This window comes from Lepidochelys olivacea (assembly GCF_965140295.1).
Source record: "Lepidochelys olivacea isolate rLepOli2 genome assembly, chromosome: 11".
NCBI lineage: Eukaryota > Metazoa > Chordata > Testudines > Cheloniidae > Lepidochelys > Lepidochelys olivacea.
In genome coordinates, this window is record NC_140421.1 from 14,857,509 (window position 1) to 14,878,587 (window position 21,079).

At 40.2% G+C, this 21,079-nt stretch overlaps 1 protein-coding gene across 1 annotated transcript in view; it reads left to right on the forward strand.

Moving 5' to 3' along the window:
• Window positions 1-21,079, forward strand: part of CCDC93 (CCC complex scaffolding subunit CCDC93) — a 104,171-nt gene that overhangs the window by 17,616 nt on the left and 65,476 nt on the right. The window contains exon 7 of the mRNA XM_084643566.1: window positions 15,919-16,019. Coding sequence (XP_084499692.1) covers window positions 15,919-16,019 — 101 coding nt within the window. The remainder of the gene's footprint in view (window positions 1-15,918; window positions 16,020-21,079) is intronic.

Consider the following 21,079-nt stretch of genomic DNA (forward strand, 5'->3'; position numbering starts at 1 on the left):
TGAGTAACTCCACTCCAATAGTCCATACTTCATATGAAGCTGGAAATTAACTTACCTTTCTATTTTAGGTTTGCTCTTTTGCATTTGCATACTCTGATAACTTTGCTTCTATTGCATAAGGGATGCAATCTTCTTCGTTTATCATCCGCATCACCTAAATTAAAGAGGTGCTGCCTTGCTGGGAGGCAGACTCCACTGAATGCATCCGATGAAGTGAGCTGTAGCTCACGAAAGCTTATGCTCAAATAAATTGGTTAGTCTCTAAGGTGCCACAAGTCCTCCTTTTCTTTTTGCTGATACAGATTAACACGGCTGCTACTCTGAAACTCGTAATGTGTCACACATCACTTCCCCCTCTAAATCCATTGAACTTTCACCTGTTTTTCAAAGTTGTCCTAAGTTACAAAGATATTTATCATTAGAAGAGTTTGTCCAATCTCAGCCATAGTTTGCTCTTGTTTCTTCAGTAAAATCATAATGCTGGATGTATGATTTTGGTCACCAGTACAAAGTGGTGGTGATTTTAAAAAAACAAACAAAAAAAACCAACCTGGATTGATGCTGACGAAGCAGTTGGGTTTTAGTGGCTACATTGCCTGCTGTTCAGTCTCCTTCTCTGAGGAGCTTCCTACTTTTGTATATGCCCCTCAGCAATTGAAGCACAGCTGCATTGGCATAGTCCCTTCTATGAAATAGCAGCCATACATCATCCCTTTATACTTCTCTCCCTTCTGGTCATCCTAATTTATCCACAGAAGATCAACAGAACACCCCTAATGAGGCTGATCCACAGAACAGGGTTCCTACTTATGCTATCTTAATTTCATTGCCATACATCTGCATAGTACATCCAGTTCAGGATCCTCCATCCCAACAGATTCCATTCCTTTTCCCCTTCCCATTCAGACTGAAGACTAGATTCCTGCCTGAACTGAAATCCCAGCAACTGGGATTCCAGAATGTTGCTTCCAGAAACTTGGAATGTCCTCAGTGGTCATAGACCTTGATGTGATGGCAGCAACCTAGTGGTGGCGATGCACACTTTGTCTCACTTCTGCTTCTTGGTCTGCAGACTTCACAAGCAGGATAGTACTGGACCACGCATCTCTGTTTTTTGTAGATTGCAGGGAATGCTGGTTTGTGGAAAGAGGCAAATCCAAGTCGTCCGTCCGTTCCCCCCCTCTCCCCCCGTTTATCCGGAGGCTGGGTATTCCTAATATATAGATTTGGAAGGAATAGATTTTTATTGGCCAACGTCAGTAAATGTTGACGTCACCTAATACACACAGATTAAAAAAATATTTCCATCAATGATGACAGAAACTTACAAATAGAGTAAGAAAAATGCTGCTTTAGAATTTAATAGTTTGATTTAAGGATATTTATTTTGTGGTTTTTGACATGTGATGTTGACCATTGTGTTCTAACAGTTGTGGAGCTTTAACTTTTTGACTTTCAACATGTACTAACATTATATAATTATTGTTTGACCTCCCATTGTATCCTGCAACTCTGAAAATTTAAATAAAAATATTAAAGCATAAAAATGAACATTGATCACCCCAAAATTCTAAAAAAATAAACAAAAATCAAATTCTGCCAAGCGTTTTTTTGTAGATAAGATTCAGTTGTTAGACCTTGTATTGGTTCTCCACTTTCTCACACTAACTTGAATAAGTTGGAAGACTTTTAACTTCTTATCTAAAAATATTCAAGAAATAGAGGAGGAAGGGGTCTTAGTCAACCATGTTTTATAATTGCTGAAACAATTATAAAAAATATAGTTGGACAAAGGTTTTTTTTTAATATGAATGGCCTGTATTACCTTTTCCCCCCATCTTTGTTCCTGGATGAATTTTCCTACAGATATCATGGACACCTGTTAAACATTTTAAGGAAGCTTATGATCTTGTTAATTGCTTTAGAAAAGACCCAAATGAAGTGCTGAAGCAGCTCAACTTGAGCATCTTCTCAAAAGGAAAACTTGTCTTGTCTTGTCTTGTTGTTCTTTCCTCTCCTGTTCCCAGCCCCCACCCCCACCAATACTGTTTACCCAGTATAAATACATCAGACCACCTATGGCACCTGTCTTGCACTTGTGTTGACTGCACATCAGCGTTTGCTGACTTTCTTAGCTTTCCCAAGGTTTATGCTACCCAACTGGTGGTCAGATTGCACATGGAAAGTTTAATTCTCTTACTGGGAACATTGAAATTACAGTCTTGGCTCAAACATGGGTGGACTTTGGATTTCAAACTATTCTCTAAGGAAAAAACCCGTATGTTTCCACAGGTAAAGAGCATTGTGAGCTTTACCTTGGCTGTTCCTTTGAAATCCCAGAGGTTTGGTAGGTTTCCTGTTCTAGGACACTGATCGATGAAGTCCCCAGTCTTGATCTGCTTGGACCCCAGGCAGGATATACAGCACTAACTCTGGGAAAGTGCTGGACACTCTGGATGTTAGGTCACCCAGGGCTAAATATACAGTGAGTAAATATACTTGTTTGTTCTTGGTGACAAAGGAGTAAAAACTCTTTTATAATGTAGAATCTGCGAGCTCTTCTCCACTAGATTATAGATAACTGCCATGTTTTAATTTTTGGAGTTAAATGATAGTGCATCTTCACTTTATTGACATGAGTTAGGACAGGCCCATGGTATTCCCTTGTAGGGAGAACCACCACCACATCCGCTGAATCCTGGTGGTATAGGTTCCATGCTAGCTCAGAATAAGCCATTAAAAGAGAATATTAGGGATTGCCTACCTCTGGATTGGAGGTGGATGAATTTTGTACCAGCTCCAGCCCCACACAGGACATAGACACACACACAGGCTGCTCCCTGTGTATCACCTTTAATGTTGATTCCACCTTAACATTTTCTAGCATACTGTCTTTTCCAGTTAGCCATGGTAGGATGCAGTTTGTGCATTTGCGCAAACACCCCTCCTTCTCAAAGCTAACACAAATCTGAAATACACAGGCCCTTTCCTTTTCAAAGTGAGCAGGAAATTGTGATCTAGAAATCAATTTGGTGCTGGTATTGTCCCCATGGATTGCATAGTACAACATGCATGTTCAACGTGCAGTATGGATTCTTACTAGTAGAACATAAGACCATGCTGATTTATAGTAGTAGTGGGTCCACAATGCAGAATATCTAGCAGAAATCCTGAGGAAAGAAACCACCAGTTTACTTTAGCATTAGAATTTATAATGCTGTATATCTGCGTAGGGAGAACTTAATCACCAAGGGTTTTTTGTTTGATTTAACAAAACCTCAAATCATCGGGTAAGAGCCATTAAGAATTTATTCTGTGCACTTGACCCTCAGCTCCATATTTCTTACCTTTAAAATTGCATAGTTTTTAATCAGAGTAGACCAAGCTGAGCTGCAACGAGAATAAAAAATAGACTTCAGATTGTTCTAAAGTAAGTACTTTTTTGTTTAATATTAAAATAATGCAGCATATATCAGTCATCTCATAATTATTTGAAATATTTCAATTCCATGTATAACATGAGCTAGAAAATCTACCCACTCCTGAGGCACTAATTTAAGTAGTCGCTGATCTGAAGCCCTGGGGCTAATTAGATATCTTTAGTTTTCTGGTGCTCTCATCATTGTCTTGTATTCAAGTGCATTGCAGAAAAATGTGCAATGTAGATATTTTATAAGGACTAGGTATATAGTGCTATTTTCTCCTAGGATTTCCACGCATACCTTTTCCTCTCCTTGTTGCCACCTATGACAATGATTCTGAAAGGCCCCTTTACCTTTACAGGTCTTTTTTTGTTCGTTTTTCTGTTGTCAAGAACTGACCATGTCTGACATAGATAATTCAAAGAGCTCTCCTTTTTTTCACCTGCTCTGTTTTGGACTCTCCCAACACATTGTTAGACTCAAAAGTTTTTGAAAGTCCTTGTCTGAGAGTCAAGGCAGTTATGGTCCTATTGAAGTAATTGCTGCTTTTTGGACACCTAAAGAGCCACAGTATATAGAAATGCCTTCTTCCAAAATTTGAAGCCCCATAATCTCTGAGACGTAGTGAGGCTGATCAATGCTTTAGTCACTCTCGGACTAGACTCGTGCAATATGGTTTTGCCACCCTATCAGTGCTAGCCAGTTGCAATACATACATGATTCGAATACAACTTTGTGAACTAGCTGTGAACTGACATGAGGAGAGAACGTTTTGCTGCTCTCAGTAGTTGGTGCATATGTATTAGGAGAGAGGTAGGTCATCCAAAACTCCTCAACTATCTGCTCTATTTATAAACTGTCTCCCATTGTGCTGTCTATCACATTTGATTATAGTCCCCCATCTTGATGTCTTTCCCTGTGTGAGATCGCCTTTCTTGCAATTAGGAACCATCTGGAATGCTCCTGCCAGATTGGGGCTATCCAGATGATTTAGCTTAGGTGTATTTGTGCATCAGCCAGCTTGTTTTTGGTTCAGTTCCAGCAATGATATCTAAATTTGCTGCTACAGACCGTTTAATCAGTGATTTATCTTTAAGAACATGCACCCAGAAACAGTGGTGATGGGAGCCATGCAAAATACTGTGATAAAATAAATTCCCATCTCCCAAGGATTGACTGCCCCCATTTTGCAAAGAAACCAACCTTCTTAAGATAGTCTTTCAACTCCAAGGCCCTACTTTCTGATGGTTGCAAGCTGAGCATCATAGAATATCAGGGTTGGAAGGAATCTCAGGAGGTCATCTAGTCCAACCCCCTGCTCAAAGCAGGACCAATCCCCAGTTTTTGCCCCAGATCCCTAAATGGCCCCCTCACAACCTTGGGTTTATCTCCTGTACTGAGTCCTGTTGAGTCTCATGATTGTCCTTGCTATTGATACCACAGTCAGGGCAGGATCTCATGATTCTCTTGACTGTCGTAAGACAGCTTCCTTGCAGTGAGGCAAGGGGTTTCAGCGGTGCCCCGACTCTGAAGCACAACCAAAACTGTTCCCTTGGTGCATTTTCAAGGTATTGTGTCTCCCAGTTAGCCCCATTCAGCCTCTAAGATGTCTGGTGAAGTCCTGAATTAATCTTTTAATTACTTGGTTCTTTTGGTCATTGGAATTTAGATTTTGTGTAACGCACTCAAACTAGTTGGTGGGAGGTACGTCACCTTGTCCAGCCTACCTTTCTGTTTTCTGGATTTAAATCTGTTTGTAAATAGCTGAATGTATTGAGGGATGCAGGACAGCTGATATAGTGCTGACATCAGCTTCAGCTCCTCTAGAATCTCATCCTAATTTATAATTATATGCATCCAGTTTGCTATCCCTTTCCTTGGGCACACCAGTCAGCATGTTCAGTTAATGGGAGCCTCACTAACCCCTACACCACTTGATCTGTCATCAGCCTTTCAACATTGCTGGTCACAAATTCACTTTTCTGCCATCTGTCAGACTTTGCTGGGATGGATGGAGTCACATTAGGCTGGCTTCACTAATAGCACCCTGTCGCTCAGTCCCCCATTCCTCCTCTCCCATCCTAATGGTCATTGATCATATGTGTGAAACCAATGGCTACACTTGAGAGCTTACAGCAGCTGAGCTGCACACACTCTGTGTACCTGCGCTAAGCCAATTGGAGAGCTCTCCCATCAACTTAATTAATTCACTCCCAATGAGCGGCGGCAGGTATGTTGATGGGAGAGCTTCTACAGTCACTACATCTTAAGTCGACATAAGTTATGTTGTTCGGCATAAATTAGCCACTCCCCTGAGTGACATTATGTATATCCTGACTTAAGCACTGGTATGTCAGCATAAATAATATCGCTCGGGGTGGTGGTGGCTTATTTACACCACTGAGTAACATAACTTATGTCGACTTAAGCTGTAGCGTAGCCATAGCCTGAGAGATTTAATGGATAACACCACCATTGTCATGCTCTCATGCTCATGGTACCAGTCCCCTTCACTTCAAGCACAGATTCTCTTGTCTTCATGCTGTCTCAGTACTGAGTGAAATTGGAGCCTTGATGCAGCCGGTTCAGGCTAAATCCAGACTAGACAGAGATGGTGCTAGCAGAAAACACGTTGAGTAACTGATGGAGGTTATTACTTCACCCTCTGTTGTGAGCATCATCTGTCTGGCAGTCAAGGCAGTTATATTCCTATTGAAGTAGTTGCTGCTTTTGGACACCGAAAGAGCCAAAATGTATAGAAATGTCTTCTTCCAAAATTCGAAGCCCCATAATTTCTGAGACTTAGTGAGGCTGATCAATGCTTTAGTCACTCTCAGACTAGACCCCTGCAATATGCTTAACTGGGGCTGACTGTATGGACCATGTGGCGCTACAGTGGGTCACTCTGCCCCTTAAATGGAATGAACTTAGATGGAGAGAGTACATCATACTGGTACTTCACAGTCCGCACTGACTACCTCTACAGTTCCAGACCCAGCCTGAGATACTGCTCTTGATTCCCAAATCCCTTTGCTTGGACCCATCTCAGTGACCGCCTTTCCTTCTACGGCCGTCCATGGCAGCTGTGCTTAACAAGGCCACTGCATCTGCCCTTTCCCCCTTTTTTCCAGTGTGAAATTTTTGGGTATCATGGGCAGAGCGCTCTCAGTGGAAAGTCCTAGAGTGCAGAACACCTTGCCACAAGAGATCAGGAAGACCCACAAGTCTTCGTATGGTCTTTGTGAGCTTGGAAAGTGTCAGCAGAGATGTGGTTGCGGGTGGGTGATGTTGGAAGAAGGGGAGGCTTTGAAGAGCTCAGGGGCCCTTTGCAGTAGAACTTGTACTTATTTTGTATGTGTAGATGCTATGACTATAGTGTGTATTTCTAACTCATACTATGTGAAGAGAACTCAGGTGAAAAAGGGTTTCGTGTGGGTGTAGTGAAAGAAAAGTTTCATGGGCCATGGATGCTTTTTGTACTGATCTTGTGTAATGTGCTGAGGTTGCTGTGGTAAATTCTTGAGAATCAAATAGGAGAACGTTGATTTTTAGCATTCTTACCAGTATGGAAGGTAGCTCTAGACTAAGCACAATGGCTGCTCTTTGAACCTCAGTATCTGCTTTGTTTAAACCAGAGGATAAAGTTTAAAACACATAGTACTATTATGGTTCTGTCTACCCATTTGTCCATTACGTCTCTCCCTTATGTAATATACTGTTGTTTTGAGATTAGACCCTGACTGTGTTTTTATTGTGTATATTTTTCCTGTGAGGTATAGCTGTAAAGTGATTTCTGAGCTATAACCTCTCATCTTGAGATCTAAATACTGATAGTGTTTCAGCACTTTTGGCACTAAAACAAGAACATCTGGCTGCATTAACTAATACCCAAATAATTTTTGCAGTCTCTTAACGTTAAAGCAGGAGACATAGTGGTATGGTGGTGGCAGGGGAATTAGAATACAGTTGCATTGGGAGATGGCTAATTTACATTTTTACTTCAGCTTTCATTTATTTATTTGTATGTATACATATGTAAGCCAGTTAAAAATCTTTTAAAAGGACAATATTCTACTTCTGCTGCATTTGGACAACTGTCATGAATTTAAAGGGCTTCTATGGCACTTGCTCTGATACCCAGTAGCTTTAATAAAAAAAGGTGTTTCCTGCTGGAAAGCTGCTAAAACTCATCAGAACACTTAAAAACGAGAGGGGAAAAGAGGAGGGTCTGATGTATTTTCATCATACTTAGTGAGCAAAGCTAGAGAGCAGATTCTGGGAACACCGGTGTTCTTTGTCAGTGTATCTGTAAAAGCGTAACTGTTTTGACAGCGTGTCTGGAGAAAAGTGTAGACCAGGGGTGGCCAACCTGTGGCTCCGGAGCCGCATGCAGCTCTTCAGAAGTTAATATGCGGCTCCTTGTATAGGAACTGACTCTGGGGCTGGCCAAACAGGTGCCAATTTTCCAGTGTGCAGAGGGGTGCTCGCTGCTCTAACCCTGGCTCTGTCACAGGCCCTGCCGCCATTCCACCCCTTCCTGCCCACTCCCCTCAGCCTGCTGTGCTCTCGCTCCTCTTCTCCCCACCCACCCCCGCCTCCTGCATGCCATAAAACAGCTGATCGGGAAGTGTGGGGAGGTGCTGATCAGCGGGGTTGCCAGTGGGTGGGAGGTGCTGGGAGCGGGGGGGAGGGGGAGTTGGTGGGGGGCTGCTGATATATTACTGTGGCTCTATGGCAATGTACATTGGTAAATTCTGGCTCCTTCTTAGGCTCAGGTTGGCCATCCCTGGTGTAGAATGTCATAACGAGCAGCTCAGATGCCCCCATTCTATACTGACAGATGATTTTTGTTTGTTTTTTTGTTTAATAGGTCTGGAGTTTTGTTCTCTTAATTTGATGTAATGCAGAAGCTGTTAGGTGTTAAAGGAAGAAACCACACCAAATTTAAAAACATACTTTTGATCTTAGCAGATTCAGAAATGCTTTACAAGTTGAAAGAATGGATATATGTGCTCTGCACAGGGCTCCTTACTGAAATGCAGCCACCTCTGGTGTGAAAAGCAGTAGTTCTTGAACAGAGCACAAGTGATAAAAAACAACCATTTAGGAAAGCATGTCATGAAGAGTGCTGTATCCAATTGATACTGCATAGGGAAGGCAAAGCAGAGCTGCCAGAAATGAAATTTGGCCATGGCCCTGGGATACCTTTCCTGTATTAATAAAGAAACATGGATTCTTTAGTGATTGCAAATGTTCTAGGGTGTTGGTTTTATGTTTGATCTGACAGATTTGGAAAGTATGGATATTACTTCTAGAGCTTGTAAATATGCTGGCAAGACTGTGACTAGTGTATTAGGATAAAGGACTCGATCATAGCACTAGATTGTGTTTAAAAAAAGGATTTTTGTTACCTCACCTAATTCTGAAAGATATTTTTCAGAGGGTTTGATTTGTGTGTGTGTGTCAGTTTCTTATAAACAGTACCATTGTAGTAAAGGACTGGAATTAAGCCAGTTTGTCTTGCAAAGTGCTTCTCTAGGCTTCTCCATTTTGGAGACTAAATGCAATTCATAACATCAGGTTAGATTTGGGTGCATTTGAAACCAAGGTTAGTTTGTAGCAGCTGAAGTGCGTACAGCCTACTCCTGGAGGAGGTAACATTTTATAATGGAAATTCTCAAGACTCTGCAAGCTTCCATTTGCACCTCTGCTGTTCCTGTTGGTTCCTGTGAAAAATCTCCACATTTCAGAAACCAAGGTTAGGTGAGATCAGCGTGCACTGCATTTCCTTGCATAGAGGCAACTCTGAAAAGACACACTTTTCCAGACAACCAGAACAGTTAAACTGAGCTCTTTGTGGCAGGCTGATTTTTTTTTTTCCTCCCTTATGTTCAAAATGTCACGGTCTGCTCCTGCATCTCTAGAAGATTTAAGAAAGGAGGGAATGTTGCTTAGTTAGGGCATTAGCAAACTAAACCAGTTTTGGTCATAGTGCCTTCAAACTGTTGTAACAGCACAAGTATGCAGTTTTGCAATTGCAAAATTATCCTGAATGTATATTACTTAATTTACATAACACATCTTAAAATACCATGCATACATTACTGCTTATGTCCTTCCAGTTCATAAATTGTAAACCGTTTGGTGCAAGGGATATGGGATTTCTATACAGTAATCCACCAAAATGTGGCCCTATGATTCTGTATATCAAAGAACTTTAAAGGGGTTGATAGCAGTAAAATACAGCTTCTGTCATTGTCTTTCACTTACTGGGACAAACTTTTCTCTGTTGTACAGGAGTAAATTTGGAGTAGGTCAATTGGCTTTGAGTTATGCTGGATTTACACTGGTGTAACTGAGTCAGAATCTGTTGTCGTCTCCCCCCCCCGGTGTTCTCTTATACCACAAGCCACTTTACACTCTGGGTGAGGAATGGGAACTCCCTGTTTTCTTCTTGTTTGTTCTTTGGGCTTTTTTTCCAATGTGTTTCTTTAGAACTCAGCATACAGAACACAGTCTGGTTTTCATAGTGCATCTGCTCTTATCCCAGTAGTTGTGGTATGAGGTCAAGTGACTTGTCTGAGGCTGCACAATGAACTACTGGCTCAACCCAAGTCTGCCTATGTAGTTGAATCCCAGATCCTCTTCATTCCTTGCGTATTGCTGTAACAACTAAACAGTGGTTCCCTCGTTTCTCCCTCCCACATACTTTCTCTCCTAGGCAGTATGGTCATTCCAGGATTAATCATTTTACCATGCTTCAGCTGACCTGAAAGAGTTGTTTTAAGCACTAGCAGTCTTCAAGGGACACTATCAAATAGTTTGATCCCAAAACTAGACTTGGTTGAAAACTCTCTCCAGAGGGTAATAGCATCTAGTTTCTAACCTACCCATTTTTCTGCCAAGAAACTTTAAGTGCTGATAACAGCTGTGTTTATATATGATACTGTTGTTCTTTGCTGGGGCAAAGCCCTCGGCAAGATGGACACTTGGATCGAATTAATTAACAAACTCTAATCCCGTTACTCTGCTGCCTCCATTGATGACAGACGATGTAAACAGTTGGTTTTGCTTAAGGCAAAAAGGTGAGGGACATTTAGCATTGGGCATAGGGAGAAGGGCAGAAAAGCAGCAGGCATAGGGAGAAGGGCAGAAAAGCAGCAGGCATAGAGATGTTGCGTCAAATTCAGATTGACGCAAATGAGTGTTGCTCTGTCAGTGGAAGTCAGTGAAGTGGCACCTACTTACACAACACTTGAATTAGGCTGGTTTTCAAGATTCTATGGCCCCAGTCCTGCAAACTTTAAGAACATGAGTGCCGTTTGCAGGACTGGGACTAAAAGTAGAACAAATAATGGAAAAAACAGAAATGAAGTTACAGCTTTAAAAATGTAGTAAAAATGCCTGTGCTAATTTGACACACAAGTAGAAATTTGAGGTTATGGTTCCTGTGTTAACTGGATCCGTTACTTGCAATATTTTGTAGTGCTGTGTGCACTGTTAAATTTTATACCTCAATGTATATGAAATTCATTGTTGCAAGACCCATTTTTTAATCTTTTATAATGTAATGAGCTCTGCACCTTTATACTTGATTAAAAATGTAGTGAAAAATCACCTACATCTCTTTTCAAACACACAACTTTTTGGTTTTTCTACACTTCTTTTTTGTAACATCAAAGGCATTTGATTCAGACGTCTGGGCCAAATTCTTTTTAGTTGTACTGTTGGCATTCCATGGATGTTAGAGAGTTTGCACTAGTGAAACTGAGAAGACAATTTAAGTATTAAGTACATGTCAAGTATGGAAGTCTTTTAACATAAGCCATTTGGGAATATTCCATGCACAGAAACAATGCCTGGTACGCTTCTCAATATCTGAAAAATGCCATTTTATTATACTGAACTCAGAGGTCGAAGTGGAATTTTACCAAATTGGTCAAAAAACTCTCTTCAGCTAAGAGCAGTCATTGAAAAACTAATCCCAACGGTAAGTTTTTCAACAAGTTATCAGTGCCTGAAAGTAGGAGCTTTATAGTAGAAGCTGCTTCCTCAACTAAAACTAGTATTGCTACTATGGAATTATAACCCTTTAAAAATGTACTTTATAGCTCCTGAGTTGCTTGCCTCACACATCAGCATGTTCCTTACTGCATAAATTACCATCCTGTGTCTTCTTCACAATGCTCCTTCTGTAGAATGTCTTATAAAGGTGGCCTATGAAATGATTTCTTTTAAAATTGGACTTGCCTTTTTTGCTCCATTTCGATATATAGATGCTTGAAAGGTGGTTTTTACCCACTCCCCTCTTTAAAAAAAACAAATTAAAAAAAATCAGTTTTTTAACCTTGGAAATATCCGCTCTTGTCCTCCGTTTTTTAAGGAGTGTGTTAAATCTTTAACAGAAACTTCCTTTCTGCAAACTGTCAGTTAGTGATTAAATAGGTGTTAACAAACAGCATTGCTACTGGGTAGCCTGGGTCCAGCCTAGAATAGGAGAAGTGTTCCCTGTAAAGAGTTGCAGAAAGGGTGGCAAGGGGGCGGTGGAAGGGAGGTTGCAGAGGAAGGGACAGTTTCCTGCAGTGGTCCCTGGAGAAAGGAGACTTCAGGTGAGAAGGCTGTAAGTTGTGGCTGGATAGAAAGCCCCGTGTTGGACGTTTGTTTTCCTTTTGTGAGTTTATTGGTCGTTTTGGACAGTAAGCAAAGCCTGGAGGCAAGTGCTAAAGACTGATTTTGACATGATTGATCATTTTCAAGGCTGGTGAGGATTGTTGGCAGCTTACACACATCTTAAGCAGACTGGTTTAAAAACCTTTTCCCTCTGTCAGTTGTTGGTTTTCATCATCCTGCTGCTTAAGACACTTAATTGGTTCTCCAGTTATCATAGGCTGAGTCTACAGTATTGCCTTGTTTATACTGGAAATCGTCCTGCTTCCAGCCATTAGTGGCCAAGTATGTAGCTCCTCTTGGCATAGACAAGGAGAGCCACAAAAGCGAAGCTTACAGTAGTAATTTCCACCAGAGCGAATTGTAGCTTTCCTGGTCTATGCTAATCTATTTAGGTAGTTGGAATGGAGGTACATTCCCAGTGTAGACAAGACTAAAGAAAACTGGGACCTGTAATTTTTCATTTGTGCAACTTCACAGAGGTTGCAGGTTTATCACTCTTTTGTTTTTTCCCCCTGCTCAAAGTAGCATTAAACAGCACAGCAGTAAAAAAAAAAAAAAACAACAAAAAAAACTGCTCTGTCTTCACTACAGCCTCCACTGTTGCTGCCATCAGTGTTGCTTTATAGAGACAAAGCCATGGAATCTTGCTGGCCAGACGACTTGAATTTCTAATGCAGAAAATGAGCAGAATAACTTTTCTTGCAGGGAAGAAACCCTCCCAAAACTTCATTCTACATAATTAAGTAGTGGGGAAAAGTCACCTTTGCAGGTCATCCTTACATTGCTTTGCACTGGAATTTGTAGGAAGAGATCATCCTCTCTAAAAGAGGCTCAAATAAATGTGAAAAAATTATTCTGTCATCTGGATTAATTATTAAAACTGTGGACTAAAGACCTACCTGCTGTACTCAAGGGAAATATGAAATGAAATTTATGGTTATGGCCAGGACTGAAGGCTGGCAAAGGGAATATTAAGAATTCGTAATAGTGACTGCAACTAGAGCAGCTACTGATGAAAGATGAATGTCCTGTGAATTGAGATTCTCAGTAAGTAGTTTTATGTTCATCTACACAATTATCTGATGTTAAGACTAACATTTATGGTGTATTTGTGCATGCTGTAATTGCTATTATGAATTCCATTCCTTAGCATAGGTCTAGACAGAGAGACATTTGATCGTAGACAGCTTTCAAAGTTAGCAGGCAAAGGCATAATCAGATCCATCAGCTGGAAGGAGAAGCTAGACCAATTCAGACTAGAAATAAGGTGTGGATAAAAGAGTAATTGGCAACTTACTAAGAGACTTGGTTGATTCTTGTTCACTTGATTTCAGAATTTCTAAAGATACGTTTTACTTTATCAAGAAGTTATGGGCTTGATTCAAGAGTTGCTGGGTGAAAATCTTGGTCTGTGTTATACAGGAGGTCAGACTAGAAGATCACTATTGTCTCTTCTGGCTTTTTAAAATCTTTGAAGCTATCATCCCACATGATAAAATACCATGTCCGTTAGGTTTCCTGATATTAGTTAAGTGTGAAAAATACTAGTCTTGCTTTTCCCTGTGTTTTTAACATTTTGTTGCATTACCAGCCCCAAGCATACACACAAACATGAATCAAGCCCCCTTCCCCCCCCCCAAAAAAACAACAACCCCATGAGAGGCTTAAAATTTGTGAATTTTTTAAAAAATGGGGCAGGGTATTACCTTTCTGGTCTTGGAGCCTTTAAGGTTCATGTTTTCAAGCTTCTCTGTAACCATGAGGGCTAGAAATGTGCATTTTTCAGAGAGAGAGAGAGAGAGAGAGCTGACTCTCACTTAGTCAACTGACTCTGGTACTGGGGCTTCAAGAAAAACACCAAACATTACAAACCTGGCAGTAAAATCAGAAGAGTTGACAACACAGCTCTTGATCTTTTTTTCAAGTATTTTCAGTGCCAGTAGTACTTGTGGATCTTAATTTTTAATGTTTTATAGAGATTTAGCCATTATAAATCACTTTTAAAAAACTATTTTTAAAAAACATTTGTTCTTTTGTTACTTCCCTGAAGTACTTTTAGGTCTTGGTTATACAAAAAAGTTGTACTGCTTCATTATACGAATATAGTTTAAGCGGTATAGCCCTCTGCCCCATAGTCAGAGGTGAAAGTAAGCTGGTACGGCATATTGGCAAGAGCCGGTGCGCCGTACTGTACCGGCTTCCCCAGGATGCAGTTTAAAGGGCATGGGGCTCCCAGCAGCGGCTGGAGCCCCAGGCCATTTAAATTGCCACCAGAGCCCCACTGCTAGAACCCCGGGTAGCGGAGGTGGCTGGGGCCCCCAGGACTCCAACGGCGATTTAAAGGGCTCGGGGCACCGCTGCAGTGGTGGCAGCCAGGAGCCCCTGGCCTTTTAAATCACTGCCGGAGCCCCGCCACCGCTACCCCAGGGTTCCGGCAGCAGGGCTCAGGCAGCGATTTAAAGGACCCAGGGTGGTAGCGGCGGCCAGAGCCCAGGCCCTTTAAATAGCCCCCAAGCCCTGGGGCTCCCAGCTGCCACTACTGCAGCCAAGCCTGGGGTCCTTTAAGTCGAGATTTAAAGGCCCTGTCCCTTCCGGTTGTGGCCACGCCCTCTGCTCAGGATTCTGGAGTACTGGTAAGTTCTTTAAGTTACTTTCACCCCTGCCCATAGTGTAGTATATTTGTGCTTATACCGGTATAGCTGTTCCCACACGGGAAGGAGAATAAGCTGTTCCTGTATAAGGCATCTTCGTATTGGCACAACTACATTCACGCTGGGAGTTGTACAGGTATAACTATATTGTTTAAAAAAATCACCCCACCCAATAGTTACACTGCTACAAAACTTTATAGATGTGGCCTTAGTGTACTGCATGGTACAGTAGAACCTCAGTTACGAACACCTTGGGAATGGAGGTTGTTCGTAACTCTGAACAAAATGTTATGGTTCTTTCAAAATTTTACAACTGAACATTGACTTAATACAGCTTTGAAACTCTAGCATGCAGAAGAAAAATGCTGCTTTTAACCATATTAATTTATATGAAACAAGCAAAGAAATGGTTACCTCATTAAATCTTTTTTTAAGTTTTCCCTTTATTCGTTTAGTAGTTTGTGTAGCACAGTACTGTATTTGCTTTTATTTGTCGCTGCTGCTGCTGATTTGCGTACTTCAGGTTCCAAATGAGGTGTGTGGTTGACTGGTCAGTTCATTACTCTGGTGTTTATAACTCTGAGATTCTACTGTATTTACAGCAGTTCTCTCCAACTAGCATTTAATTGTATCGAACTTTCTTTAACTGAGCTACAATATGGCATTGATTAATTTTGGTTGATAGAATGCTGGGAATTTTTTTTCCTGTGTGCTTTTTTCCTTAAAATATAATAGAATCTGTTTTCCTCTCCTGTGTGACTGGTTAAAGGAGCAGTAATTAAGTAGATAGTAATTACATTTAATTATCCAATTAAGACATAATTCCCATTCTGAAGCTGTCTGTTTAATTAGAGGTTTTTTCATTTAAACCGGCATCTGTTTTGTTGGTTTTGGCCATCTTTTCAAATGTGCTTAAAATGGCAAATTGAATAAATTATGCCTTTTGTGAAATACTCATGTGTGACATTAGAAAAAAGGAGAAAGAAAAGAGTTGCTCTCGGAAGCCTTTTAGGTCAGGGTGTACAAACCTAATTGCAGAAACAGAATTCAAAGCCACGTGGCGTGGATAGAGGAGGTGGGCTGTTGAATGTGGGATTGCTCATCCATTTAGAAAATAAAACCATTTATTTTGGAGAAGTTCTTGACAATCTCTGAATTTGTTTACTGTCCTGCAGGAGGTTTATAAACCTCAGAGAAAATATAAACGTCAGGATGGAGCAGAAGAGCTGCTAGATGAGGAGTCTAAGGTTCATGCCACACTTTTGGAATATGGCAGGTAAGTGGGTCCCATTAGTGTTAACTGTTCACTTATCCTGATGCGGTTCAAATGCTTTATATTGTATAAACCTAGCCACCTAGGTTTTGTTTGAAACCCTTTTATTTTCATGCAGACTGCTAAGGTTTAAAGAGATGTTTGGTTTCACGTTTTAAGTTTACTTAAACTATAAACACTTTGGGGCAAGGATTATCTTGTTGACATGTACAGTGCACAGTGCCTAGCACAGTGGAGATTCAGTCCCTGAGTGAGGACTATTAGCAGCATCATCACCATATAAATAATGATTGTTTATTGTATGTGGTTGATCTCTGCACGTAAAAAGAATGGTGTAGATTCCTGGTGCTTCTAACTGGGTTGAGACTTTCAGCCGTGAACTTTAACCAAAGTTGGCTTTCAAGAAGTGATTTCTGGAAGTCTGAAAGAAAGGGGATTGAAGTGTTTTATTTTGAAATGGTGATGTGGTTAATACCTCAGGATACTGAATTGTGGCTATAGCACTGATGCCGCGTGCGCTATGCAAGCGATCTTCCAGATGAAGAGAGACAAATATAAATGAAAATAAATATTTGCTAACATCTGTTGCCTTTTGAAATCTTTACAGTTTCTTATGAGAGAAATGGGGGGAAACCTGTTCAGTATTTGGGAAGAAGGAATTGGAGTTACTAAGAAACTTTATCTGTTTCCAATTTCTATTTCTAATATTTTCTTTTTCTTAGCTTAGTAATACTTAAGCCTCCCTTAATAGATGACTTTTCCACTATTTGATCTGTTTTGAAGTTCTTCAGCTAGTATTGAGTTCTATATCTTTTTTCCTTCCTTTTTTTGTATCTCTTTTTCATCCCTCCTTCCCTACCTTAGGTTTACTGACCCTTTACTGTGAGTATTTTCCTTTTGACTTTTATTTTAAGGCAGCAACGGTGCCCTGAGTTGGAGCATGCTTTATAACATTTCCTCTCATTCTCTGTGTATTTGGCTATAGCAGCATGGACTAACGAACATTTTCTTTCCTGATCGTTGACAATAAGAGTGGAATAAAATCTGCAGTATGTTCTTAACAGAACAGAACTATTGAGGAATATTTGGAATGCAACTATGAACGAGAAAAGACTCTCCTTTCACTCAGCACACGTGCCTGCATTTTTGAATTCTATACATAAGCTAACCAAAGAACATTATTTTTTCAATGGATTTCAGTACAGATACTTTAAATATTAGCAGGTTGGCGCAGAAAAATAAGTGTAAGTAGTTCTAATGATCTCTGGATCTGTTCAGAACACTACTCTAGCATCACAATCTCTAGCGACTCAAGAAATAAGATGCCTGTTGTGTATATAGTAGCTAATAATTCTGTAATGAATCTAACATTTACAAAAACTGTATGCCATAATCTTCAAGTGACACAGCTGCACGTTTAGCTGACCGAAAATAAGTAAATGTTCCTTAGCTACCATGTTGAGAAATCTTGCAATATGCTTTGAAACAACGAGTCAATGGGAGTTTGTCCAAAGGCTGCAGCATTTTGCACATTACTAATTGAAATATTCCCATGAATCTACCATTTTTAAAAATACCTTCTTGAATGAATAAAATTGCTGGCTTCTCCCTGAAGTTTGTGTTCATTTGGAAAACTTTGTCCTCAAATGTCTTTTAAAAGGGCAATTTTTTGTTTAGTTTTTGGTGGAATTAATTAGAATTGTGACTTGTAGCCTCTTCATAATGAATTCTGTTTTTATTTTTATAAAGAAAAATTTAATTTTACAGTTGGGAATGGCTCCATTGCATTCCATTAAACATCTATCTCTGCTGTACTCAATTTATTGTTGGAAAATATTCTTTGCAATGATCTAAGCTAGAAATTTTTTTTAATGAAATACTAGATTCTGCTGCAGTTGGTGGCACTCTGCTGGGAATGATTTTGACTTGTGTGCTAGTGGATTCCTCTCCTTCCCCCTCCCCCCGCACCCACCCCCGTTTTTAGGACTGCCCATTTAAATCCTGAGTCAGTTTCTGGTTTAGATCAGAAGATTGGATCCCAGCAGGCTAGAATAAAATCTCAGGAACATAAAATTCTTGGTAGATTCTTTTTAAAGGAAGGTTTTGGTGCTCTTCCAGGCCCACTACATTTAAGAATCTGAATGGGCAGCTTGAAAGGTGGAGTAAACCAAGGAAGTTTTCATCTTGTGGATCATCAGGAATGATTTTGGCCTAAATGTTGCAGAACATTTGGAGGCACAATCAGGATACACCCGAGGAAAGAGGAACCAAACTGGTGGAAAGAACAGATAAAGCTGCAGCACAGGGAGGTTTAAACTAGGACTTTAGAGGAAAGGGCAAGTACAGAGAGAGCAAATAAAAATAGGGATGGACAGACATTGAAGGATAAAAAGGTCTTGTAGTGGAAATGAGGTTTTTGTTGGATTCAGTCATGAATTCATGACCACTCATGAAACAACATGCGCTTAAAATACAAGGTTTGTTAAAGAGCTCATGTACAAATTCAAGGAGCTTCAGTAGGAAATTAAAGGAGACTGGAGGCATGTAGTTTGCAGGGTAGTGGGTATGACTGGAAATTTGTTAGATTGATCGTTTGAGCTGATATTAACCCCCTTCGTTGTTATGGTATGTGTAGTATGCTGTTAGGAACTGACGAAATTTAGGCTGATTTTATAAAAAAGCGAAAGGAACTTGGAGAAAACTAGGAATATGGCAGAATTGTAATGGATTAAGTATGGATATTTTGCCTAGCATATTATAACAGGAATATGTTATGGGACTCATGAATGTAGAGAACCATATCTGATATGGTACAATAAGCAAAAATGTGAACATATGTGATATGTACAGAATTATGATTACAGAGAAGATCTGAAGCTCTAGCGTAAACTGTGTTGGATTTGATCGGAGAAGAAAAAGTTTGTGTGATCATAGGTCTGCATTGAACCTGGCAGCCAAAAGTGGTGGTACTCAGAGAGAGGAGAAAAATTAAATATATAGCAAAAGTTGTTGGGGAAAATGGGAAGCAGAAATCACAGTTTAATAGAATAAGGATGACTACAAAAGCTTAAATGCTAGCAAAGGGGAAAACATTAAAGTTTAGACTGGCATTAGTAGGTATAATGTAGGATGATGTAAATTAAAATAAAATAAGTAGCTGTACTTAAGGAATGAGGCATATTCCACAAACGTATAAGTGGCAACCTTAAATGTTTTAACTACCATAATAGTATTGGAACGGACCATTGATCCCATTCCAACAAATACATATCAGAGATAGTAATTGAATCATGGCATCTCTACACAATACCTTAATTTGGGTGTAAATTCTAATTCACATCAGCATGTTGTACACGAAGTTGCCCGTGTGGACCGTGCTGCTGTACACTAAAAGTTCCTTAGTACATGTGAATATAATCCTGTTTGAAACAGGATTACATCTATCGTAGACTAGCCCTAATGTCTACACTACATGCCGGATCGGCGGGCAGCGATCGATCTAGCGGGGATCGATTTATCACGTCGAGTCTAGACGTGATAAATCGACCCCCAAGCGCTTTCCCGTCAGCTCCTCGAGAGGTGCAGGCAGAGTCGATGGGGGAGCGGCAGCAGTCAACTCACCATGGTGAAGACACCATGGTAAGTTGATCAAAGTATGTCGACTTCAGCTACGCTATTCACTTAGCTGAAGTTGCGTAATTTAGATCGCTATCCTTTCCCCCTCCCCCCCCCCCCGTAGACCAGGTATAAGACTCCATCACTGCAGACATAGTAATTATAAAGCCCATTTAGCCTTCAACTCTGTTCCTTCCACATGCCTGGAGAAACACATGGGCATTACTATATATAGTTATGGCGTGTGACATAATATGGCTATAGACACTGAATATCTGCTGCCATATTCTCACTTGTCTTTTCTTCTGCTAGTCTTTCGTGTTTAAAGCTCATAGGTTGTCCAAAACCCTAATCCGAAGTCTAATGAAATCTTTCCTTTGAGTTCTGTGGGCTTTGGCTCAGGGCTTATATCACTACCTCTTATTTACATATCACAAATTAATTTTGGGGCAAAGGTTCTAATATATCAGTTTGTAGTACAGTACATACTATAAGGCATGGTATAAGCACAAGTATTATACCAGTGTAACTGTACCTGTTACAAGTGTGATTTATTTATTTATTTATTTTTGCTGAAATAGTTATACTGACATAACCCCTGATATGGATGCAGTTATGTAGGTGCCTTTTATAGCTAATTCCACTTTCCATATGGGAATAGCCATGCCAGTATAAAGCACCTTTAAACTGATATAACTCTATCCAGACGAGGAGGATTGTACTGCTTTAACTCTACCAGCATAGTTAAAGTGGTATAACTTTCTAGTGTAAATAAACTGCTTAAGGCTGGGAGTTGCCTTGACATAATCAAAGGCTGAATTTGACCCTGAAAGTGGGCAGTTAGTGGGAAACAATCCTGATGTCACTGATTGCCTTTATTTAAACTTTTACTACGTTTATTCATAAGATGTCGGAAACTCCTTCTACAGCAAATACCACTTTAAAGAGTCTTTTATCTCCAAATAAGTTTTCCAGGAATGTCAAGCTTGTCTTTTCATGCTTGTGTGTGTATTTTTTTGTTTTGTTCGTGGGCATTTCTAATGATGAGGTTGAGTTTGGTTACTCATTTCTGACCTAATAACGCTTGGTTGCTTGTGAAAAGTTGTGCATAATAACAAAATACACTCTGTTTAAAAATGTGGGTTAGCAGGGTATAAGCTTTTCTCTGAGGAAAAAAATAAACCAAAAGCCCATTTGTGTGTATATATTAGCGCTGTGAGGATTTAAGGCCTTGATACGGTAAAAAAAAATTGCAGTTCAGAGAAGCCTTTAAGCTTTAAGAGTCCCATTGACTTTAGTGGAACTTAAGCGGAACTTAAGCACATGTGTAAGTGCTTTCCTGAATCAGGCATATATAATTAACTGCTAAGTTTTACTTTCCTCCACCAACGCTTAAGCCTTCCTTAGGTAAGAGCATGTTGCTCTCCAGACATTAGCACTATAGAATG